The sequence below is a fragment of the Camelina sativa genome, chromosome 5, assembly GCF_030686135.1.
Source record: "Camelina sativa cultivar CO46 ecotype springtype chromosome 5, ASM3068613v1".
NCBI classification, from domain to species: Eukaryota; Viridiplantae; Streptophyta; class Magnoliopsida; order Brassicales; family Brassicaceae; genus Camelina; species Camelina sativa.
This window is the reverse complement of record NC_141884.1, coordinates 36,241,199-36,266,246: the sequence shown is the minus strand read 5'-3', so window position 1 is coordinate 36,266,246 and position 25,048 is coordinate 36,241,199. Positions and strand designations below refer to the sequence as shown.

General features: G+C 33.6%; 4 protein-coding genes across 5 annotated transcripts; 2 read left to right on the top strand and 2 right to left on the bottom strand.

The window, feature by feature from the left end:
* Positions 1–892: 892 nt before the first annotated feature.
* LOC104787895 (tetraketide alpha-pyrone reductase 2) lies at positions 893–2,441 on the bottom strand. Its single transcript, XM_010513550.2, has 4 exons — positions 2,154–2,441; positions 1,698–2,062; positions 1,250–1,602; positions 893–1,150 (listed from the first exon to the last, which is right to left on the bottom strand). Exons 1-4 carry the CDS (start codon positions 2,257–2,259, stop codon positions 1,009–1,011), a joined length of 966 nt encoding a protein of 321 aa, XP_010511852.1. The 5' UTR covers positions 2,260–2,441; the 3' UTR covers positions 893–1,008.
* Positions 2,442–9,109: 6,668 nt separating this feature from the next.
* On the bottom strand, positions 9,110–10,135 carry LOC147944812 (uncharacterized). The gene is made up of 3 exons (XM_087512730.1): positions 9,933–10,135; positions 9,618–9,755; positions 9,110–9,425 (listed from the first exon to the last, which is right to left on the bottom strand). Exons 1-3 carry the CDS (start codon positions 10,133–10,135, stop codon positions 9,110–9,112), a joined length of 657 nt encoding a protein of 218 aa, XP_087368856.1.
* A 4,881-nt stretch (positions 10,136–15,016) lies between these two features.
* On the top strand, positions 15,017–17,532 carry LOC104787893 (3-ketoacyl-CoA synthase 6). The gene is made up of 2 exons (XM_010513549.2): positions 15,017–16,489; positions 16,807–17,532. The coding sequence occupies exons 1-2, from the start codon at positions 15,445–15,447 to the stop codon at positions 17,253–17,255; spliced, it is 1,494 nt and encodes a 497-aa protein (XP_010511851.1). The 5' UTR covers positions 15,017–15,444; the 3' UTR covers positions 17,256–17,532.
* Positions 17,533–20,559: 3,027 nt separating this feature from the next.
* LOC104787892 (zinc finger protein CONSTANS-LIKE 6) lies at positions 20,560–23,216 on the top strand. 2 transcript variants are annotated; one of them, XM_087451142.1, is made up of 3 exons: positions 20,560–21,797; positions 21,924–22,123; positions 22,537–23,216. In XM_087451142.1, the coding sequence occupies exons 1-3, from the start codon at positions 20,787–20,789 to the stop codon at positions 22,559–22,561; spliced, it is 1,236 nt and encodes a 411-aa protein (XP_087307268.1). In that variant the 5' UTR covers positions 20,560–20,786; the 3' UTR covers positions 22,562–23,216. The 2 variants fall into 2 exon arrangements, with proteins under 2 accessions (XP_087307268.1, XP_087307267.1); XM_087451141.1 differs by lacking the exon at positions 22,537–23,216 and having other exon boundaries at positions 21,924–22,354.
* Positions 23,217–25,048: the final 1,832 nt, after the last annotated feature.

The following is a 25,048-nucleotide window of genomic DNA, read 5'->3' as shown; positions in this document are numbered from 1 at the left end:
TTTATTTGTCTTCCTTCGATTGAATCCATATCTAGTTGTGGGGGGGTTAGATTCTGACGTGTTGCGATTCTAAAGAATCTAATGGAAAATGACAAATGCATGAATTTGGTATGGTCACTGTTTCTCTGCTGATTCGCCGCATCATCACAAAAACATCCATTATAGTTTTTATTTTATGGTTTATGATTATAGTTAACATTATTCTTCTCTTTGAAGAAAGGTTTGAATAGTAGTAGTAGTGAAGAGAGAGTGGGGGAATTAAAGAAGAGTATACACGGAAGTGGCAACAAGTCAGGGGGTTTGGTTTTGTCAGGTTTTTCTTATTAACTTCCAAAACACTATTTTATAACACAGCTGTATAGCATTTGGGATTTAATTATAAGAAAAAAAAAAGAGGTTGGTGATTGGGAATAAGGAAAAGTCAAAGGAGGAGTGTGTGTGTATACTGTTTATAGTATATTTAGTAACACTCTCCCACTACTTTGTGGTAGCACATGCTCTTGTAATATCTTTTTCTGTACGTGCGCGGTCAAGCATGTCTCCAGCACGTGATGTACTACTATAAGAACGAGAGGTTGAAATGCACATGAAAGTAGAGACTATATAGTATAAAGAATGTTCAGATTCATTCATACACATAATGAATCCAAGTGCTTTGTGAATTTGAGAGATTGTATTGTTTTTGTATACTAATACTGTTTTAAGTCTTTAACCTTTCTGGTTGAGTTTTTTTTATGTATTGGTTAAGGCTAAAAGGAGAGAGCCCATTTGCTTAAAGGCCATTGTGATTGTGAAGTAGAGAGTTCTGAAGTTTTTTTCTAGTATAAAATTTGATAGAATGCTGGTAGGATTTCAAGTGTAACAAGATGTTGTAAAAATCATGAGAACAAGATTAGAGCAAACTACTTGATCATCAGCTTATTGAATTTATACTACTTGCTAGAGTTCAATCCAACAGACATACATCGATCCATAAGTCAACAATACGATTGTAAATATATGTATTATTCAGAGCAGACCCTTCTTCTGAAAACTGATGATACAGTCATCAAACATCTCAGGTAGTGACTTGAAGGTTCCAAAACCCAATTCTTGTATCTTCCTTGTATCCATACTATGTGGACTATTGTCCCCTTCTTTGTTACTACATCTGAAATAATAAACAAAACACAAAAAAGAATCAACCAACCAACCAACCAACCAAATGTTATCATCGACTATAAATAAATCTAATGAGATTGAGATTTACTTGTTCTCAAATGGGTAATTAGGATACTTGTTTCTCATCAACTCAATGATCTCAGACCAATGAGCAACCGAACTCGAACATATGATTCTCCCTGATGCTTTAGGCTCTTCCATAGCCAATACATGTGAAGCAACCACATCATCAATATGCACAAACCCGACCGTGAAATTCGGGTACTCTCCAGCAAGACCCTTGACAATGGCGAGTATCATAAGAAGAGTACTTGTTGGTTTTGGTCCAAGCAATGGACCAACAACAAAAGAAGGATTCACAACTACCAAATCCAATCCTTTCTCTTCAGCTATCCTCCAAGCTTCTTTCTCACCTAGAGTCTTTGCATATCCATACCAAAGCTGTGCATTCATCATTCAAATTCACACAAAGTCACAACAAACCAATCAGTAACATGCAGAGTAAAAGATAAAAGAAGTGTTTTGTTTAATCTCACATTGAAGCGTTTGCAATATTCAGGATCACTCCAATGAGACTCATTGAGAGGGGAAGCTTCAGTGGCATCGAAACGGTAACGTATCGAAGAGCAAGAAGAAGTAAGAACAATCCTTTTCAATGTGGCTTTGGACTTAGCACAAGAGCTCATCACATTTGTTGTACCTTTTATAATAGGATCAACTAATGTCTCTTGAATGTTATGATCATTTGGAACAAGAACAGGGGAAGCTGTGTGGAATACTCCGTCAACACCATTCACTGCTTCATCAAAGCTTCCTTCAACGGTTAGATCAGCTTGGAGAATCTTTAGCCTCTGTTTCGCTCCTTGAAACTCCCATAAAAATCCAACCTTTGCTTCATCACCTTTTGAGACATAAGCTCAAATCTAATCAGAACACAGAAACTAAAGGTGGAAACTTTGTTGTGTGAGAGACAAAATTTGGGGGGACCTTACGTGGGTTTCGGACAGTGGTTCGAACGGTGTGACCGAGTTCGAGAAGTGATTTGATGATGTAAGAAGCAATGAAACCTGTTCCTCCAGTTACCAAGTACTCTGGCATCTTCTTTGTCTCTGCTACGAGTTTTTGGATTTTTTTTTGAAATTGCAGAGAGATTGTGATTAGGTTTTAATAATAGTGATCTTTGTGGATGTAAAAGAAGAGTGGGTGATTCATCGCATTCGTGTTTGTGAAATGACAATTTGTTTAGTGTTTAATCAAGAAGTGCCAGTTCACTATGATCTGGACCAAATATTATATTATAGACAGTTAAAGCTGAAGATGAAATTTCTAAAGGCCCAATCTCGTTGGGCTTCAAAGGTTTGTGATGGACAGATGGATTGTCCATCATCATTACTGTCGAATATTTCTTAAAAATATATAACCTACTCTACATAATATGATCTAGTTACATTAGCACTATTTTATAACTAATGTAATAATTTATAATGGTCACATCATTATTCATTTACAGAAGTTTTACTGTACTGTTATATCACAAATTCAAAATTTAATTCGGTAGTTTGTGTAAGTGAATTAAGAATAGCAAATTTATAAAAATACAGATGATTTTTTTTGTTTTTAATGAAAACATCGTCCTAATTATAGCTAGGATTGAGGAAAAATATTTAAAGTGGGGGAGGACAAAAACTAAGTTTAGATATATTTTTAAAACTCGTTTGTATATCCTACTATATTAATTGAGAAGTACAAATATGAAACTAACCTTAAAATGTGTAGAAAATTACATTCAATTGCCATTAGAAAAGATTAATTAAACTTAATTAACTAATTTAAATAAATATAATTAATTAAAAAACACTCACAGATTAAATATTAAAAAATCTAAAAAAATCTAAAAAAATATTTTCTCTCTCTAATAAATTATGGACGAAATTACTAATGATTTTTAAAAAAAAAATATATAAATCAATCAAAATTTCAAAAACTAAGATTTTATATCCAAGTATACAATACAATTACTTTTAATAACTAAATTCGAAAATTTTGTTAAGTTTTCAAATTATGATTCTCCTATCATCTTTATTTTATTTTACTTACAAATTGTTTGAAATTTTCATATAATACTTATAATATAAAATGCATATTTTTTTTCTGCATATGTTGTGATTTGATTTTTTTTAAAACTAAGATATATTACTCATTCTATGAAAATGTGTGTTTTAATTTCCACATTGGCAGGTTGGTAAAACTAAATTTATATAAATGATAAATTAATAATTTTTATTTGCTCATAATTAAAATATTTAAATTACGATTTTATATTTCATAAAATAATGATGCAAATACAACAAACAAACAATATAATATTGTAATAATACGTCAAAAATAAAATACTATAATATTGTAAAATAATTAGTATTCAAATAGACTAATAGATTTACATAACAATTTAAAATAAATATTATCTCAAATAAAATAACTTTTTTATATAAATAAAACAATAATTTTATTATTATATTATAATTTTTTCTTTTAAATGTTGACCCGTGCTTTAATCACGGAATATATCCTAATTTGATATTAGAAAACAACATATGTTAGAGAGGGGTCCAATATAGTCACAAATATATTATTATAATATTTAATAAAATCGAAATCAAAATTAATAGAGAGATATAGTTGGGAAGATGCCCATAATGATCAATCAAATATCACCCAATAATGTTTAACGTGTCACTTCACCATTGCTACTTCAACTATTTGTTTTCTTCTACAATTAAATCTCTATAAATTAATATTTGATAAAATAATATTTATCATAAAAAAAAAGTTTCATCCCAAAGCCAGTAAATTTTGAACATAATAAAGTAATATATTTAATGAAAATCCTATATAAATATATGGTTCATCAGTATTGTAAATTAATAATTATTTAAACTTATCAATATATATAAACATATATTAGTGAATATGACTCTTGCGTTATTTAATTTTCTTGAATTTATGTTAGTTTTATTAGAGTTTAATTCTAATATTTATATTATATCTAAACCTTTTGGTGTCAATATGATAATTGATTTTTTTTTCGTAACTAATTATACAAAATATTGGTTATAACCAAAATATTTTATTTAAAATATGTATATATATATATATGAAAAATATATATATATATATATATATATTTGAAAATATCACATTATAAAAAACTTTTTAAATTAATCTGATTACTTAATACCTTTTTAAATTTATCTGATTACTTAATACCTCTTTAAATTAATAAAATATTTTAGTTCCTCTGTTCTTAATTTATAGATGTATTACTATAAATTAATTGACTGGAAAGCCAAATGCAAGGAAATTAACTGTAACAACCGATAAAAGATGAAAGATACTATAAATAGAACATAATCTCAATGATAAATGGGAAAATCTAATGTATTGGATTTAGTTATAAAACAATCTCCTAAACTTTTTTTTTTTTTTGACAACAATAGAATCAGCTCAAAAAGCCAATTTGTGGGAAAAGAGTTCACAGACAAAACATGTTGCGGTGATAGTCGCGCTTGGCGTGTCAGGGAATCCGCTATGACATTCGCATAATTTCCTAAACTTTGATTTTCTTACTACACATAACAACAAGTACTCCATCTGCTTCTAATAGATTGATGTTATAGGATTTATTTGTGTTTCTAAAAGGTTGATTTTGTAGATTAAAACTAAAATAATTATTCTCCTTTATGCTTTTTCTTACATGACATTTATCTAGTGGGTTTTTTTTTCTTTTATTTATCTATCAAAAAATAATTATAAATTAATTTATAAATAAAACATAAATTTTTTCTTAATATGTGTGATAATGTTTAAACATCAATCTATTAGGAACAGAGGGAATATGATTTAGGAGCCGGAGGATTCTCGTAAACGTATCAGTGTTCAAGATGCTTTTATTGTTATCTTGTTATGAATTAGAGGATTTAGAGAACAAAATCTCTTGTTCTTATTATTCATAAGGTGTCTGAGGTAACATATATATAGTGTTACATAAGTCTTAAGCTAAACCGACCTAAAGTAGAACATGGCCGATGGGCCTTGGTCCAATGGACCGTAAGTATGGAACTCATAGTGGGTAGGTTATAGAAGTCCATTCCAAGTGTTTTACAACACTCCCCCTTGGATGATATAACCGTGCCTATGCTGGAAGGGATCGATGCAATATGCTTGGGGATGCTGCCTCATTAAAATCTTACCAGGAAAACCCAGTGGAACAAAACCATGGTGAAGGAAAAAGAGTATAGCACACATCACTCCCCCTGTTCCAAGCATCACTCTAAGTCCTTAAGTTTCCGCATTCCAATCTGGTGCGTGAGCTTCTTGAAAATTGTTGTTGGTAGTGCCTTGGTGAAGAGATCGGCTGAGTTGTCGCATGATTGAACTTGTACCACTTGAACTTCTCCGGTCTTTTGTAGTTCATGTGTGAAGAAGAACTTTGGTAGTATGTGCTTCGTCCGATCTCCCTTGATATAACCTTCCTTGAGCTGTGCGATGCAGGCCGTATTGTCTTCATAGATGACCATTGCTTCCTTGTCATTGTCCATGCCACTATCGGTCCGAATATGTTGAGTCATAGACCTCAACCAAACACACTCTCTGCTGGCTTCATGAATTGCTAGTATCTCTGCGTGATTTGATGAAGTCGCCACAAGACTTTGCTTCATAGAATGCCATGATATCGCTGTACCACCATGCGTGAATACATAACCAGTTTGTGACCTTGAATTATGTGGATCCGATAGGTAACCTCCATCAGCAAAACCAACTAAACCTTCTCTATTATAGTTAGTATAAAATAAACCAAAGTCTGTTGTTTCTTGTAGGTAACGCAGAACATGTTTAATACCGTTCCAGTGCCTTTTGGTTGGACAAGAGCTAAATCTTGCTAGGAGGTTCACGGCAAAACATATGTCTGGTCTAGTGTGGCTAGCCAAAAACATTAAAACTCCTATAGCACTGAGGTATGGCACTTCAGGACCAAGAACTTCTTCATTGTCCTTCTTTGGACCAAATGGATCTATATCCAAGTCAAGGCTTCTTACAACCATTGGGCTGGTCAATGGGTGAGCCTGGTCCATATTAAACCTCGTGAGTACCTTTTCTGTATATGCCATTTGATGCACAAGGATTCCATTATTTGTGTACTCAAGTTGTAGCCCCAAACAGAACTTAGTTTTTCTTAAGTCTTTCATTTCAAATTCTCTCTTTAAATACTCTACTGTTTGGGAGATTTCACCAGGGATTCCAAATATGTTTAAATCATCAACATAAACTGCTATAATAACAAACCCTTTGTTTGCAAACTTCTTAATAAATATACATGGACTGATTGGGTCATTCTTATAGCCTTCTTTAGCTAAATATTCACTTAATCGATTATACCACATTCGACCACTCTGTTTCAGTCCATAAAGGGATTTGTTCAGCCTAATGCAATACTGTTCTTGAGAACCACTCTTATCTTTGAACTCAATATCCTATGGTAATCTCATATAAATTTTATTATCCAGTGGACCATATAAGTATGCGGTTACAACATCCATTAACCGCAAATCCAGTTTTTCTCTTATAGCCAAACTTATTAAGTACCTAAATATTGTTGCATCCATCACAGGGGAGTATGTCTCCTCATAGTCTATTCCTGGTCTTTGAGAGAATCCTTGTGCTACAAGCTGAGCCTTATATCTCAAAATTTCATTATTCTCATTTCTCTTCCTCACAAAGACCCACTTGTGTCCAACTGGTTTAATTTCAGGTGTTGTCCTTAAGATCGGACCAAACACACTTCTCTTCTTTAAAGATTTTAACTCCACATCAATGGCTTCTTTCCCCTTTAGCCAATCTTTACTTTGAGTGCACTCTAATATAGACGTGGGTTCATGATCCTCATTTATCTCAAGTGCTACCTTGTATGCAAATATTTCATTGATGTCGACATCCTTTCGGTTCCATTGAATTCCAGACATGATATAATTTATTGAGATCTCATTATTATCAATACCTTCAGGTTCTTGAGGTTCAGCGTCCCAAACCTCATTGGTACCTTAGGATTTGCCGCAGCTATGTCTGTATTTTCTGTAATTCACTTAACCTCGGTCTGTTTTGCACCTTTAGACTTCCAAGTGTTCTTATCTTTGGAACCTAATGGTCTACCTCGTTTCAAACGTGGCTTAGACTCTGTAGCAACTTGATTATTCTGTTCCTTTTGAACATCAATACGTACTGGTGCATTACAAATTGGTATGTACGATTTTGTTACTCTCTTTGGGCCAGCAAAGGAATCTGGCAATTGATTAGCTAGCTTTTGTAAATGAACAATCTTTTGAACCTCTGCATCACATGCTAGAGTTCGAGGATCTTGCCAATTTAAGGATGTTTGATTCCATGTTAATTCCTTGACCAGCTTGCTAGTCTCACCACCTAACATAGGGAATTCGGACTCAACAAAGTTACAGTCCGCGTATCTAGCCTTAAATAAATCTCCTGTGGTTGGCTCAAGATACTTTATAATAGTGGGAGACTCATATCCAACATATATTCCAATCCTCCTTTGAGGTCCCATCTTAGTTCTCTGTGGTGGAGCAATAGGTACATAAACGGCACATCCAAATGTTTTGAGATGGGATATGTCTGGTTCTTGACCCGATAATAGTTGGGATGGTGAATATTTGTGTTCACTAGATGGCATGATGCGTATAAGTTCTGCTGCATGTAAGACTGCGTGTCCCCAAGCCGACACAGGGAGCTTCGATCTCATTAGCAATGGCCGAGCTATCAATTGTATTCGTTTAATGAAGGATTCAGCTAATCCGTTTTGTGTATGGACATGTGCCATAGGATGTTCCACACTCACCCTCATGGACATACAATAATCATTAAACGCTTGGGATGTGAATTCACCAGCATTGTCTAGACGTATAGTCTTAAGTGGAAAATCTGGAAAATGTGCTCTTAGCCTTATAATTTGAGCGAACAGCCTAGCAAATGCTAGGTTCCTTGTGGATAACAAGCAAACGTGTGACCATCTGGTTGATGCATCGATCATAACCATAAAATATCTAAATATCCCACAAGGTGGGTGTATTGGTCCACATATATCACCTTTTATCCTTTCCAGAAAGTTTAAAGTCTCTTTAGTGACTTTTACTGGTGATGGCCTTATGATAAGTTTCTCTTGTGCACATTCTACACAAGTGAGATGTTTAGGGATAACTTTTCTCTCTTTAAGAGTGTGCCCATTCGAATTCTTAATCAATTTACGCATCATGTTCGAACCCGGGTGGCCTAGCCGGTCATGCCATAGAGTGAATTGTTCATTGAACATTTTGTGCTTTGCCAAGTTAGCTTCTATCATATTGATCTAAGCATGGTATAAACCAATGGCTAGTGCAGGTATAGTCTCTAAGACTTTCTTATGTCCTTTCACATTTTCTGTAATGTATAGGAATTATTTATTTCCTTCACCCTTGGTTTTAATATGATAACCATTCAATCTAATGTCTTTAAAGCTCAATAAACTTCTCTTAGAGCTGGGTGAGTACAAGGCATCACTTAGTTCAATATGTGTGCCATTAGGTAATAATATGTGAGCTTGGTTGTAGCCTTCTATTAAGCTTGCTATACCCGCAATTGTACTAACATTGGCACTTTTCATTATGAGGTTTATGAAATATCTTTTGTTCTTCAATATTGTGTGGCTGGATCCACTGTCCACCACTAGTACACTCATATCCTCAGCCATTTCTATATAGAACAATAATTTGTATTTTAATTTAATAAGGCAATCAAGTATATAAAATAAAATATTTGAATTTAAACCAAAGTAATTATCCAATACATTGACTGAAATTAAAGCATAAAATCATAGAAATTAAACCAAAAATAAAACCAAAATTCAATCATCATTCTTAAGGCAATCGGAAGTCTCATAGGCTAGTGAGTCATCATTCTCATAGTCGAAGTCTCCTTCACCATCGAGATGCACATAGTTGGCTTCTGGGTTCTTCTTCAAGACCTCTTGATATGCATCAATAAGATGTTTGGGTGTTCTGCAATTCTTTGCCCAATGATTAGACATACCACATCGGTGACAAACCGATTTTGCCTTGGTTTGTGGTTTAAAAGACCCACGGCCTCTGCCACCACGACCACAACCTCCACGGCCGTAACCATCAAACCGGCTAGCTTGGCCTCCTCGACCACCACGTCCTCTGCCACCACGGCCACGGCCGTAGTGTCTTTCTCTGTGGACATTGTTGGTCTCCTTAGGCTTTTTGGGCTCCTTAGGCTCTACAGAATTTTTCTTTGCCAAATCAACCTTGTGGGCTTCTGGTAATGGGATTGTACCAGGAGGTCTCATAGCACTATTCATCAGCAACAGCTCATTTTTCTGCTCAACTAACAGTAAACACGAGATAAAGTCCCCATAGTTGTCAAAACCCTTTTCCTGATACTGTTGCTGAAGGACTATGTTGTGAGTGCTAAAAGTAGACAATGTCTTCTCTAGCAGCTCTTTCTCTGTCACTTCAGTACCACACAACCTAAGGAGTGAGACAATCCTAAAAAGCTCAGAGTTATACTCATCCATAGATTTGTAATCCTGGATCCTTAGGTGTTTCCAATCAAACTCGGCCTTTGGTAGGAGCACCTTCTTTTGGTGTCCATATCTGCGTTTAAGCTCTGTCCAAAGGCCAAGGGGATCTTCTATGAAGAGATACTGATTCTTGAGACTCTCAGCAAGGTGATGGTGTATGTGCTGAATGGCCTTGTACTTTTGCTTGTCAGAACACTCATTATCTTCTTCAATGCATTCGAACAAGTCCTTTGATTTCAGATGGATCTTAGTGTCCAATGCCCATTGCAAGTAGTTGTCTCCAGAAGCATTCAAAATACCATACTCTAGGTTTTTGAGTCTTGCCATCTGCATAAAACAGAAATAGACAACCGTTCATTAGCATGCGGTATTAGAGACCGAAACATGCAATCAATATTAATTCAGGTCATGCGGTATTTGAGACCGAAACATGCCTTAGGCCATGCGGTATTTGAGACCGAAACATGCCTTGCCTTACTTATAATTTTGTGGTTTAATTTATGCATGCAAGACAACAAACCTAGATAGGTACTAGCATGCAACAATTTCCTTTTTACTAGATAGAATTTCCTGCTTAAGTTTTCCTTTTCAAATTAGGATTTTAGTAAATATTGTTCTATGTTTTTAGATAATTACTTGAATTAATTTTAGGAGTTATCCTAATCTATGTTTAATTCCGATTTTCAAGTTTCAATTTTATGTAAGATCAATCAGATCCAATCCTAGAACAATAAAGCTAATGTTTCTTAAACTTTTAGGGTAATTACTAAAATTTATTTGGGAGTTATCCTAACAATTTTAACAACCAAAGAACATATCTATGCATTCGATTTTAAGTTTTAAAGTCATAGGGTTTAAGCATAAAACTTGTTTGTTGATTGTATACTTTGTAGTTTTAGGGTTCCAACAAGTTTTATGGATTGAATTCGATTCATAGGTTCTTAAGGAGGTTTTGATCTTATTTACCTTTCACCAATTGGATCTGACTGGATATGAACCGGGAGCTAACAGACCTCGGTTGTACCTCTCTCACTCGATCACGAACCTCGGACAAGAATCGAACAAAACTCAAGCGGGAACCGATCTCCTCGAACAGAACTCACCCCGAACCAAAGTAGACCACGAACTCGGATAGGAATCAAGCAAGGACAGATCGCCGACAGTAACCACGAACAAGGGAAGAAGGCGGCGGTTTTTAGGGTAAGGGTTTTCTCAGCTGGACCTTAGAGTCTATTGTGCTGATAACGTGTTATGAATTATAGGATTTAGGGAACGAGATCTCTTGTTTCTATTATTCATAAGGTGTCCGAGGTTACATATATATAGTGTTACATAAGTCTTAAGCTAAACCGACCTAAGGTAGAACATGACCGATGGGCCTTGGTCCAATGGACCGTAAAGTATGGAACTCATAGTGGGCATGTTATAGAAGTCCATTCAAAGTGTTTTACAACATATCCTACTATATTAATTGAGAAGTACAATTATGAAACTAACTTTAAAATATGTAAAAAATTACATTCAATTACCATTAGAAAAATTTAATTAAGATTAATTAATTAATTAATTAAATATAATAAATTAAAAAATAAAAATGCTGACAGATCAAATTTAAAAAAATCTAAAAAGGTAAAAGAAATCTATTCAAATCAAAACTAATATGTACTTAAAAAATTATAAAAAATAAAAATTAACTGTTAAGATTTTTTTTAAATACGGATAACTTTTTTTCAAGGAGACTGTTTTTTTTTTTTTAATTTTACATTGTCATGCCAATGATTTTAAATAATTATTAGTTTAAAAAAAATATTTTATCTCTGTAATAAATTATGGACGAAAATTACAAAATATTTTTTTTAAAAATATAACAAATCAGAATTTCAAAAACTATCCAAGTAATCAATATAATTATTTTTAATAACTAGATTTCAAAAATTTTGTTAAAATTTCAAATTATGATTATCCTATCATCTTTATTTTCTTTTATTTACAAATTGTTTGGAATTTTTATATAATACTTATGATTAATAAAATGCAGATTTTTTCTCCATATGTTGTGATTTGAATTTTTAAAAACAAAGATATATTACTCGATCTATAAAAATAAAATGTGTTTTTTAATTTTCACATTGACAGGTTGGTAAAACTAAATTTATATAGCTGATAAATTAATAAATTTTATTTGTTCATAATTATAATAATAAAATTACTACTTCATATTTCACAAAATAATGATGCAAATACAACAAACAAACAACATAAAATTTTAATATACGTCAAAAAATAAAATACTATGATATTCTAAAATAATTAGTAATCAAAAAAACATATATAGATTTACAGAACAATTAAAAATAAATATTATCTCAAACAAAATAATTTTATTTAAAAATATAATAATAACTTTTATTATTCTATTATATTTTTTTTTAAAAATGTTAACCCGTGCTTTAAGTACGGGATATTTCCTACTCTTACATTATGTAATATGTTTAATTTCTTACAGTCAATTATATTCGAATCATTGGGGATAGAACTTTCGAAGAAAGAATATGAAAAATCTACACAAAGTTAAAAGCAGACATTTTGGTAAATTTAAATTTTATCAGATATATTAAAATTATAATTTTATATAAAATAACGTATTATCGGATATAGTAACATAAAATATTTTGAAAATCCATCGGTAGGTGAAAGTACTATATATTCCTCCTCTACGATTTACAAGAAAATGACAATGGCGATAAAAAGGAAGAAAAGGTTTGGTGCGGCGGCTCTAGCCTCTACCATTTCAAGCAGTCATCGGTCATATTTTGTTTTGGTTAAATTGGCTAAAACGGCTTTAAGTTTGTTTGCCATAAACTTTGAAGAATGATTTAAAAATCCTTTGCTTGACCAAAGAAAAAAAAAAAAAAACAAATCTGCCAGGGTAAAATAATTGATTTCACAGAATTTAAAATAAATTCCTTTATAGGTCGTGTCGTAAGATAGCAAACTAGAAAACAGCAAACTAAAAAACAGCAATTGACAAGTCAAAAGTGTTTAGGAGAACTGCGAAGTTTAAAAATTATATGCATACGGAGAGGCATTACAACAAAATGAGAAAATTTTATACAATAAATACAAATTCTAAAATAGTTGAGAGTTGCAACGAATTCCTACAATAGAGACACATAATTATACATTTATTTGTTTTTGTTAAACGTCTTAATAGGTGGTTGGCCGCTGGTTGGTCTGAGTTATACGTGTATTGATTTTATGACATCACACTGTCTTTGTGAAGGGGCCGTTGTATTATGTACTTTGTTGTAAACTTACGGCCGGGGTTTTATATTGACTATGTTAGATTTAGATATATATTACGGGGAGAAGAAGACCGGCTCACAAAGCAAATCAACCCAAATCTAAGCATCATCTTACATGTAGTGACATACAAAGTTATGTAAAATAACTATAACTAATATTGTTTTTAAAAATGATGATCAGTAGGTCAAAGTGATCACTAATATCCCGTACTCTATTCATGGTCCATAACTGGTAGTATGGACTATATGCCTACACATGTTTATTTATTCCGGAAGATGATGGAAGAACTGGTAGTATGGACTATATGAAAACGGTGTGGCTAATGAAATAGTGACACACTATATCCATATTAAATGTACATTATGAATGGTTCCAAACTAAACTTCTCCATCAAATTTTGCTGGCATTAATGATTTCATTATGGAACAGCAAAAATTCTACCATGTTCACCTTTGAGTTTAGAAACATATCCTCTTACTCTATTATGCTGGGTTACTAATTAGCTTTAAAAGTTTTTTTTTTTCTAATCTCAGTTTCTATATACAGTACGATCTTACAGTCATAATCAAGGATAGAATAAAACTTCTGTTTAGCAAAAAGAATCATGGCAGAAAAGATTTTGGACTTTATTTGAGGTTTTGGTGGATTGTGTCTATATGTGAAATCATGAGATCTCAAGATTTGTCTTCTTTCAGTTTCCAAGTCAAACATAGTAACTACTACTATTTGATTTCTCATGCATGCTTTTCGAATTTTCATCGATCTTCAAGATTTGTCTTCTTGCACTTTCCAAGTCAAACATCGTAACTACTGTTTGATTTTCCCTCGTGTGTTCCCTCTTTCAAATGACACTATTTGACCCCAACTAGAAGAATTTCATAGTAATTTTGAAAAGATTAATTGTGTAATTCACAGTCGTATTTTGATACCATTTTTTTTTCTCATGTTTACACTTATTGTTGGTTTGGTTCAATGAAATAATGGAAAGAATTTGCTCATGCTTTTCACAACTTTAAAACTGTTTTTTTTTCTAAATGTAATTCAATGCATTTTTTCGTTCGTCGTATATTACTTACATACATACATTATCTTTTAACATTTCATAAATGATACAAAAAGTACAGATGAAAAGTAATACTAATAGAATTTATGGATTTTGTATTCAAATAGTTGGTTTTGTAGCTTAAGTTGGCTCACTAACTTGCACATTTTGTATCCGTGAAACAAAAAAAATATAGGATTACACAAAGACATCATATCCTATAATGTCTCTGATTTTCACGCTACCTACCACGTATATGGGTGATAGGTCCAAACTCACAAGTAAGTTTACGTACAGTCAATTCGTCTTTTCCGGTATGAACGTACATTTTATTTTATACGCGTAAGATATGATTGCTAATTCTTTCATTTATGGAACTAGACCGAGTTAGCGCAATATATGCTAACGCCTCGGATAAAATATTATTTAGGGGTGGACACAAGGCAATATATGCTTTTTAAGGTATATTTGCTATTTGAATCACTTTGCTTTGCAGAAGGGTACTAAAATTATCTGTACTTGCTTAACATAAACGAATCCATAAAACTAGTTTATTTGTGGGTTATTTAATTATTTTGCTACTTGCAAATCACTTGCGCATATGTCACTTGTGGTACTTTTTCAAAAAAAATATAAAATAAATTAAAGCTATATATTTAATCTTGTTATTTGGCACATACTTGTGAAACTCATAACTAAATTATGTTACTGCTTTGATAACGACCAATTTTGTTTTTCCCATAAGCAAATGTAAAGTAACATGTACGAGTGATAAGTACCAAGTATTTATGTCCACCCATAGTAACAGTACTATATTGCGCCTACCGGGCAACGTGAACGTGATCATCAAATCAAAGTAGTCACCAAACGCTTTGATCTCCATAAAACCAAAAAAGCTGACACGTCTTTGCTGTTTTCTATTTATTTCCCTCACAACAACAATTTTTGATAGATTGAAATCTTTTTTATATCAAAAGGGAACAGTCCTTATCATTTGCTCCCATCACTTGCTTTTGTCTACTTACAACTGGAAATCGAGGAGAATTGTATTACTACAAAACAACATTTTCTCATAATAATAAAATATGACAAAAAAGAAAATTAAATAGATAGGCAAAGCAAGAGCGTTGGGTGACGTTGGTATCTTCATTAACTCCTCTCATCTACCCCTTTCTCTCTTCGCCTTTATATCCTTCACCTTCCCTCTCTCTTCTTTCATTAAACTCAAAAACCCTAATCACATTTTGTAAAACCATAATACAAATTATACATTAAAACTCTCCCGAAGATGCCTCAGGCACCTATGCCAGAGTTAACTAGCTCGGTGAAGCTCAAGTACGTGAAACTTGGTTACCAATACTTGGTCAATCATTTCTTGAGTTTTCTTTTGATCCCGATCATGGCAATCGGCGCCGTTGAGCTTCTTCGGATGGGTCCTGAAGAGATCCTTAATGTTTGGAATTCGCTCGAATTTGATCTAGTTCAGGTTCTATGTACTTCCTTCTTTGTCATCTTCATCTCCACCGTTTACTTCATGTCCAAGCCACGTACCATCTACCTCGTTGACTATTCTTGTTACAAGCCGCCTGTCACGTGCCGTGTTCCTTTTGCAACTTTCATGGAACACTCTCGTTTGATCCTCAAGGACAAGCCTAAGAGCGTTGAGTTCCAAATGAGAATCCTCGAACGTTCTGGCCTCGGTGAAGAGACTAGTCTCCCTCCGGCTATTCATTATATTCCTCCAACACCAACCATGGACGCGGCTAGAAGTGAAGCTCAGTTGGTTATCTTCACGGCCATGGACGATCTCTTCAAGAAAACTGGTCTAAAACCTAAAGACGTCGACATCCTCATTGTCAACTGCTCTCTCTTCTCTCCCACTCCATCTCTCTCCGCTATGGTCATCAACAAATATAAGCTTAGAAGCAACATCAAAAGCGTTAATCTCTCAGGGATGGGATGCAGCGCGGGTTTGATCTCAGTCGATCTAGCCCGAGACTTGCTCCAAGTTCATCCCAATTCGAATGCGATCATCGTCAGCACGGAGATCATAACACCTAATTACTATCAGGGAAACGAGAGAGCCATGTTGTTACCTAATTGCCTCTTCCGCATGGGCGCGGCAGCCATACTCATGTCAAACCGCCGGTCTGACCGGTGGCGAGCCAAATACAAGCTTTCCCACCTCGTCCGTACCCACCGTGGTTCCGACGACAAGTCTTTCTATTGCGTTTACGAACAGGAAGACAAAGAAGGACACGTTGGGATCAACTTGTCCAAAGATCTCATGGCCATCGCCGGTGAAGCCCTCAAGGCTAATATCACCACAATAGGTAATAATAATACAACATCATTTTCTTTCACTTTCATACCATAACAATGATATATATATACGGTGAAAACTATATTAAGGGCCGGGTGGGGCATTCAGACTACACATCAATTTTGTTTTAAATAAAAGAATAGTAATAACTTAATACTTTCTTGATAAATGTCACGTTTGTATGAAAGTTTAGGTTACTCGAGTCGGTTGCATTGAATTCTAGTCGTTCGGTAGAAAATTTATTCGGTTTTATAGTAAAGTTTGGTTTGGCTTAGGTTATATAACATTATGGTACGGTTGAGTTTGATAAATGAACTGATTGAACAGGTCCATTGGTCCTACCGGCGTCGGAACAACTCCTTTTCCTCTTGTCCCTAATCGGACGTAAAATCTTCAACCCGAAATTGAAACCATACATACCGGATTTTAAATTGGCCTTTGAACACTTCTGCATTCACGCGGGAGGTAGAGCGGTGATCGACGAGCTCCAGAAGAATCTACAGTTATCAGGAGAACACGTTGAAGCCTCAAGAATGACACTGCATCGTTTTGGTAACACTTCATCGTCATCGTTATGGTACGAGCTAAGCTACATCGAGTCTAAAGGGAGAATGAGGAGAGGCGATCGAGTCTGGCAGATCGCGTTTGGGAGTGGTTTTAAGTGTAACTCTGCCGTGTGGAAGTGTAACCGTACGATTAAGACACCTAAGGACGGACCATGGTCCGATTGTATCGACCGTTACCCAGTCTTTATCCCTGAAGTTGTCAAACTCTGAACTAAAATGAAACGTCTTGCATGGTTTTAGTGATGGGGTTTGATTTTGTGTTACGGTTTAGGTTGAGATTGTCTCGGGATTTGGTTTGAAGGGATTGAGAAAATGGAAGTTAGAGGAGAAGAAAAGAGCAAAGCATAAATGTTTGTATTTAATTGCTCTGCATATACTCAAAATCTCTGCTTTTTCATTTGTGGTAATTTTTTTTACTTTTTAGTTTTTCGTGCTGTAATTAATAACTTGTGGTGTATCAAATAAGAATATTTCCTCTGTTTTATTATTTGTTTTTATCCGAGAAAAAGTTTCTTTGTTTTCATCGCTGTACGTGGTCCATAATTGCTTATTCCATCTTATTTGGTTTTAATATCAACACTTCTGGTAAAAATCAGTGTGAACTTAACCACCAATCTAAATTAAAACCAAAGTTTCAAGATCCCACATGGCCATAAACTGGATTAGCCCAGTACGTTTTACCTAATTTATGCTAATATTATGACTTAATTTTTGTATGTTGCTTTTTAAGACCCTACAACTTTTGTTCATGTATTTGGCAACGAAGACTTCATTACAACAATACTTCCACAAATCTAGTGAAGAATTTGTTAATCATCTTTATCTCTTATCTTTGTTTAACCATGTCTTCTCTTTTGTCTTTGGTTCTTTTTTAAGTTTTCTTCCTTCTTTTTGTTTGCTTTGTTCAGAGAACCATGTATGCATGAGTTTTGGATTGGAAACTCTCATGCTTTTGTAGGTTTGATATTTTATTTCCTTTAAATGTGAATTAAGCAGATTAAAAGGTAGCAAACTTACCATAGACTTTTAATGTGGTGTAACTTGATCTGTTTGTTATGATCATGTGTCAAGAGTAAAAATGTCCATCATCATAAAGATTGTGAATGTATTTCTTTTTATGGATTTTTGTGGTACATGTAGAATTGTCTGAGTCGTCGTCTATATAGAACTATCGTTGTCTAAGTGTTGCATGAGTTTGTTAGTGGTGATAATCATCATTTATAATAGCACTAAAATACTACAATAATATATTTTCCAACACTGCCACAAAATGACTTGGGCCTATATCAATAAGTGAGCCTGAAATTTCAGCGTATGGCCTTACTTCGACAGAGAGTTGACCTTCCAACCAACGAATCATATTATATGGCCTCTTTGCTCATCTTTGTCAGACGAAAAAAAGGAAAAGGAACACGAATATATAATTTGATCTCTCTTTAGTTTTTATGATATAAGAAAACTGAAAATATAGATATAGAGAATGAAGAAACAAATAATAAACGTATACAAAGAAAAATATATGATGTATATGTAGTGGAAAATAAATCTTGTAGCATGTGAGAAAAAAGTTTGAATTTAAACTTTCAAGAGCACCGTCACATTAATTATAAGTCTCCATGGTGGTGCTATTTTTAATACAATTATGGGCAATTCATTTTTTCCAAAAATACCACTTCTCATTATTTTTCAAAAAATACCATTAAATGTATTTTTTTTTAAAAATACCACAAAATTGAACAATTTTTATATATTAAAAATTAATCCCTAAATCTAAAACACTAAACCCTATACCATAAAATATCCTAAATCTAAATTTGTCAACCCAAACCTAAAAAAAAAAAGTTATACCCAACAAAAAATCAATTTTTTGTGTTTATGGTATTTTAAAAAAACAAAACTTGTGTGGTTACTTTGGAAAAAAAAAATTAAGAGTGTATTTTCGGAAAAAATACTGAATTGTGGTATTTAAATTTTGAGGAATTTCTCTATAATTTTACTATAACAAAATATATACTATTAAACAATAAGAATATGTAATGTTTCTATGGAGTGATAATCATAATGTTCTAAAAGAATCAAGACACATGATTTTAAATTATAAAAAGTTGAAAATTATTTCGTTTTTAATTTGAAGAAGTTTCTGCAAATAAACATATATGTGGATATAGGATTCAACAAGCTTATAATTTGATTTCATGAGAAGAAATTAGGTTAGAGTTAATTTAAAAGTCCGATAAAAATTTAATTAAGAGTGTTCGTTAAAAAATGAAACAATTAACTTAGGATAAAATATAAATATACTATGTAAGTAAGAGTGTTCTAGGTGTTTCTTTTATTTATTTATTTTGTATGGCAATATATTCTCTATTGTTACGCACAAAAAAAATGTTGTAATTCTTGACTCTTTATTCATCCGTAATGGTGGTATATAGATTTTTTAACAAAAAAAAATGGTGGTATATAGACGTACGTATCACATTGAAAATGAACCATGCACGGTTGTGTGCAATCATTTTTCTGCTTTAATTTTCATTTTTTAGGGTAAAGATTTTGAACATAGTTCTAATACTATGAATGTTCTGTCAAGATACATGATTTCTTAGATGGGACAAAAGTTTTAAGGTTTTAATGATCTCTTATTGACTTTTATCAATAATCAAGTCTCCAAAATCTTAGCTCCTACAAATGCCGTAAACAATATAAACATCATTGTCCAAGTACACGAATATTGCCAAGAGTGTTACATGTTGTCCATCGAGCCTCTTATCTTCTCAAGAAAAAGGTTGATGCCTTTGTTTTTGAAATTTTCTGCATATTGATGTGGTCCAGAAAAACCATAGTTATCCATTTTATCTTTTAACGCGACGTTTTCAGGTATCTCTAATTCTCCATTTATTTTGGGTTTAATCGGTGATATAAGTAAACTAGTACAACATGCCTGATTAATTAGGAACGATAACTAAAACACTAAAAAGAGATAATAAACCTTTTTTTTTTTTGTTAACTCTTATTATGCTTGCTATTTTTTTTTTTTAAATGGACTCTAGTTATTAGTTGTAATAATTGGGGGTTTTAGTGACTATACATATTTCAGTACAACTTCATGTGGACATAGAAAGCTGTATAAAGAAAGAAGATGAACATGTAGTTTGTAGATGTAGATATATCAACACCACGTACACCAAGATCTCGCTTTCTCCAAAATCACGAGAATAACTCCACACTGTTTTAACTTTTCCATGGAAAAATCCCGAGTTATAGCAAAAACGAAAAGTAACAAAATCCAAAAACAATGAGTGACTAGGCCAACGAAAACAACAAGGTGGACCATAAAGATATCCATCTGATTAAGAAGCTGGCCAATCAAAACACTAAGACGAGGATCAACTTGTAGAACTCGGCAAATCAGAATCGAGATAAGGCCTCTTCATGGCCCTCATGGGGTACAAGCGACCAAAAAGTGCATTCATTTTTTTTTACTTTAATAACACTCTCGATGATAAGCAAGAAAAAAACTCACATCGTGTGGGACATGTACTAGCCTACAACGCCTCTAAATTTAGCTCCTCACTGCCTCATAAAAAGAAAATGTAGTCTCTATTTTTCTAACCACTTCTCCAAAACTGAAACCTTTGTAGAGAGAACTCATAGTTCGATAAAACATTCTTTTTGCAACTGAGACTTGGCAACTTGTTTTTGCTCAAAGTGTCACTCCTTCTCGTTGATGGTGATAAGTATTATATGATGAAAAGTTTGGCTAGTGCGGTCGGTGGGAAGACGGCGAGGGCATGTGATAGTTGCGTGAAGAGGCGGGCACGTTGGTATTGCGCAGCTGACGATGCTTTCCTTTGCCATGGATGTGACGGTTCGGTCCACTCTGCGAACCCTCTTGCTCGTAGGCACGAGAGGGTCCGCTTGAAAACGGCTAGCACCGGAAAGCATCGCCATGCAGATGTTTCCTCTCCCTCACCACCTCATCAAGCTACGTGGCATCAGGGATTTACTCGTAAAGCTCGGACCCCACGCGGAGGAAAGAAGGGCCACACGATGGTTTTTCATGATCTTGTGCCGGAGATGAGCACGGAGGATCAGATGGAAAGCTATGAGGTGGAAGGGCAGCTCATCTTTGAGGTGCCGGTGATGAACCCGATGGTTGAGGAGCAATGCTTTAACGAATCCGTCGAGACAAAGATCGAGTTTCCGATGATGCCCGTGTGTTTCAAGAGCAGCGATGAAGAAGACGAGGATAACGCTGAAAGTTGTCTGAATGGTTTATTCCCAACCGACATGGAACTGGCTCAGTTCACAGCTGACGTGGAAACTCTCCTTGGTGGGGGGATAGAGCGAGACTTTCATCCCACGGAAGATCTAGGGTTAGGTGAGATGTTGAAGATCGAAAAAGAAGAGGTTGAGGAAGAGGAAGGAGTCGCGACCAGAGATGTGTGTGATCTTAATGAAGTTGATGAGACTTCTCCATTTGAAATAAGCTTTGACTACGAATACGCATCCAAGAGCACATACGAAGAAGAAGAAGAAGATAATGAAAAAGAAGACGTGATGAAGAATGTTATGGACATGGGAGTGAATGAGATGCGTGGTAAAATTAAGGAAGAGAAGAAGGAGAAGGCTCTTATGCTTAGATTGGACTACGAATCGGTTCTTTCCACTTGGGGAGGCCAAGGGATCCCATGGACTGCTCAAAAGCCATCTGAAATAGACCTCGACATGGTTTGTTGTCCAACCGATTCCATGGTATGTCTACCACGCTTTTATTACCAACGGATTACGGATCAGTCAATTTTTAATACTATTTACTATTGATATAAAATAAAGCATTGTCTCTAATTAACAAAACTTATTTGTGTTGTGGATATTAAGGGTGAAAGTGGAGCAGATCAAGCTCACCACTACAACCACTTTCGTGGCCTAGGGTTTCACATGGGAGAGGCTGGGGATGGAGGAAGAGAGGCCAGAGTTTCAAGATACCGAGAGAAAAGGAGGACAAGGTTGTTCTCCAAGAAGATAAGGTACGAGGTACGCAAACTGAATGCAGAGAAAAGGCCTCGAATGAAAGGAAGGTTCGTGAAGAGATCTTCAATTGCTGCTGCTCACTAAAGAACTTGATTAATTATGGAATTTTTTTCTGCTCTCTTCTTGCTTTTTTGGTGATAGTTGCTAGCTTTCTTTTTCTGCATTGGTAGAGATTTTTGCACGTTTTGTGAGCTACGTATGTACATATGATATATCACCAAAAATGTGACTATCTTGTAAGCACCGATCTATATAGTTTATATACCGTGAATTTTGAATGCTGTACACCAAAACAAACATATGGGGACTGTCACAAATATCCCACTGAAATATCAAAAAAAAATTAGTATTTTATTTTTATATAAATGATAATATTATTAATTAATTTAACTGTTATATTATTTTTATATAGATGATAATATTATTAATGATAGTATTTTATTTCTGAAATGCAATATAGCGGTCTCCTGGGGAAAAAACTTTAATGCGGTGGGAGGAGCTTGGATTGTTCGCGATAGTCAAGGTCAAGTCATGTTTCCATGCGCGAACGGCTCTAGAACAGACAGAAACTACGCTTTTAGCAGGACTGAAAGTTGCTAGGTGGGTTTTGGAGGCACTGCAGATTTTACAGATTCCTCGGGTTGAAATGGTGATGGACAATACTGCAGTGATTGAGGCGATAAATAACCCTGGGGAGTGGCCACGGTATAACATCATATTGCAGGATATCACACAACTCTTGTCCAGCTTTGAATATTGGGAGTGTCATCATGTGGCGGTTTCGGCGAATAAGGTTGCTATGGCTATCGCCAAGAGTGTGACAAGAGAGGGAAGGGTTCAGTCATATCTTTCTTTGGGAGGACCAGCTTGGCTCCATGACCAAGTTAGAAGAGATATTGGAGAGAGCGACTAAGGACCGCAGCTACACAGTCTTCTCTGTCTTTGTGGCTTCCACTTGGAGGGTCGATTGACCTCAGTATCAAATGTGATCTTGTTTTTGTTTTTTGATTCCCTTTCTATGTTTACATTATATTCATTTTTTATGGTTCTATCAGATGACAAAAAAAAAAAAAAAATTAATTTAACTGTCGGCAACCAGAACAACGAATCCCACGATTTGAATCCAACATCTTCTCAAAATATCACATTCAGGTAAAAAATAAAAAGAGTATTTCGTTTAACACCGGGTGAGAGATATCTTTACGAAGTGTTATTTCAAGAGTTCATACGACGACTTGGCTTGGAAAAATAAAATTAATAATTGATAAGATGAAATCATGCATATAATTTGTGTGGTGTTTTGTATTTCTGATTTTATTTGGCTATAGTTGTATTTATGCAATTATATGTGTTTTTTGGACATTCAAACCATCTTCTTCTTCTTTTTTATTTTCTCATCATTTCCTTTGTTTGTTGTAGAAAAACACTCATTTTCATTTATCATGTGTAACTATACAAAACAGCCCAATATTTAACCATACATGCAAAACCAACAAAAATGTCTTAAAGCAACACTTAGAAGGAAATATCCTTCAATATCTTAATTACGCAACAAGCCCCTTGGACATATTAATGATGACAATTTTGAATTTAGGAAAATAAGTTAATGATTTGTGCATTAACGTGTGTGGTCCTTTCTAATAATTCATACAATTTGAGTTGCTGGAGACAGTCTCTAGCTTATGAGGTGTGGTTTGAAGTGGTACAGAGAAATTCCTCACAAATACTGATATCATTGTATTTAGTCATATCAAATTAACATTTTTATTGATAGAAAACAGTTAATTGGATTATATGTGTACTGTATCTCAAATGATTGAGTATCTTAATTTTGCGTGTCAATCTTTTTATTATTTTGAACATATAATTTTTGAAAATATATATATAACATGTAGTATTTTATTCCCTTTTATTCCCTATGTATTTTTACTCAATATATTTCTAAGAAAATAATTTTACATCCGATATATAATCAATATGTTTCTTAAAAAATATAAAATTTCTTAAGAACAAACGTCCGATATAATCGGTATGTTTCAAAAAAAATATATACTTTTTCTTAGGAACAAATGATTTTCTGATACAATTTTTTTTTGTTCCGTATGTATTGGTTTTCTATGTTGTACGCAATTTTTAGTAATTAGTGTTGATAAAGTTTAAACTTCAAATACTATTTATTAAAAATATTTAATCTTGCTGAAATATTATTAGTTCATTGTTATGAGAAAATATTTAGTGTGCGAAAGTATTTAACTTATAACTAGACATTATTTCGTAAGAAATTGTGTGAAACCTCGAAAAAAATCAAGACTTAAAATTTTATTTTATTTTATTTCTCATACATTATTAATTTTATTTCGAACACTACTCTATGTTCCATTATAAGTATTGTTTGTTGTTTTTTCAAATAAATTAAGAAAACAATTAAATTTTCTTCTATTAGTAGTTAAAATATTATAATTTTTTTAATTGGTTAATACATTAAGATATTATGGCTAAATCTATAAATTTTACCAAACATCTTCATTAAAAAAAAAAAACTTTAACTGAAACAAAATTTAAAGTATAAAACGACAATTAGCTCGTTTAAACTAATCTTTTGTTGACAAAAAAGTATAAAAAGACACTAATATGAAACGGATAAATTGGTATCAGACTTTTAACTGACAAACAAACTTGTTTAACTCGTGAGCTGATTACCCAATAAGTTTATCAATTAATGTGCTAGTAATCTTTACCATGTATATTATGTTCATATTAGAAAATCACAAGTAAGTGTTACTATCTAATCACAAAAGTTTATATATATATGATGAATCAACCATATGAAGAATATGCAAAAATTTAAGGAAGTAGAATATGTATTTTTGTAATATAGTATATTTTATATAGAAAACAATTGATGGTTTGAATTGGGTATGCAACCTTTTTTTAAATGAGTACCAATTTACTTTGATTTTTTTTTTCTTTCA

Bases quoted from the DNA above. Each gene is read 5' to 3' on its own strand.
- LOC104787895 (XM_010513550.2), bottom strand. From the start codon at position 2,259: ATGCCAGAGTACTTGGTAACTGGAGGAACAGGTTTCATTGCTTCTTAC. The intron at 2,063-2,153 runs GTAAGGTCCCCC...ATGTCTCAAAAG, and splicing joins AACCACTGTCCGAAACCCAC to GTGATGAAGCAAAGGTTGGA. The intron at 1,603-1,697 runs GTGAGATTAAAC...ATGAATGCACAG, and splicing joins AATATTGCAAACGCTTCAAT to CTTTGGTATGGATATGCAAA.
- LOC147944812 (XM_087512730.1), bottom strand. From the start codon at position 10,135: ATGGCAAGACTCAAAAACCTAGAGTATGGTATTTTGAATGCTTCTGGA. The intron at 9,756-9,932 runs GTATCTCTTCAT...CTCACTCCTTAG, and splicing joins GCTGAGAGTCTCAAGAATCA to GTTGTGTGGTACTGAAGTGA. The intron at 9,426-9,617 runs GTTAGTTGAGCA...CCGTGGTGGCAG, and splicing joins GACTTTATCTCGTGTTTACT to AGGACGTGGTGGTCGAGGAG.
- LOC104787893 (XM_010513549.2), top strand. From the start codon at position 15,445: ATGCCTCAGGCACCTATGCCAGAGTTAACTAGCTCGGTGAAGCTCAAG. The intron at 16,490-16,806 runs GTAATAATAATA...CTGATTGAACAG, and splicing joins GGCTAATATCACCACAATAG to GTCCATTGGTCCTACCGGCG.
- LOC104787892 (XM_087451141.1), top strand. From the start codon at position 20,787: ATGATGAAAAGTTTGGCTAGTGCGGTCGGTGGGAAGACGGCGAGGGCA. The intron at 21,798-21,923 runs GTATGTCTACCA...GTGGATATTAAG, and splicing joins GTTGTCCAACCGATTCCATG to GGTGAAAGTGGAGCAGATCA.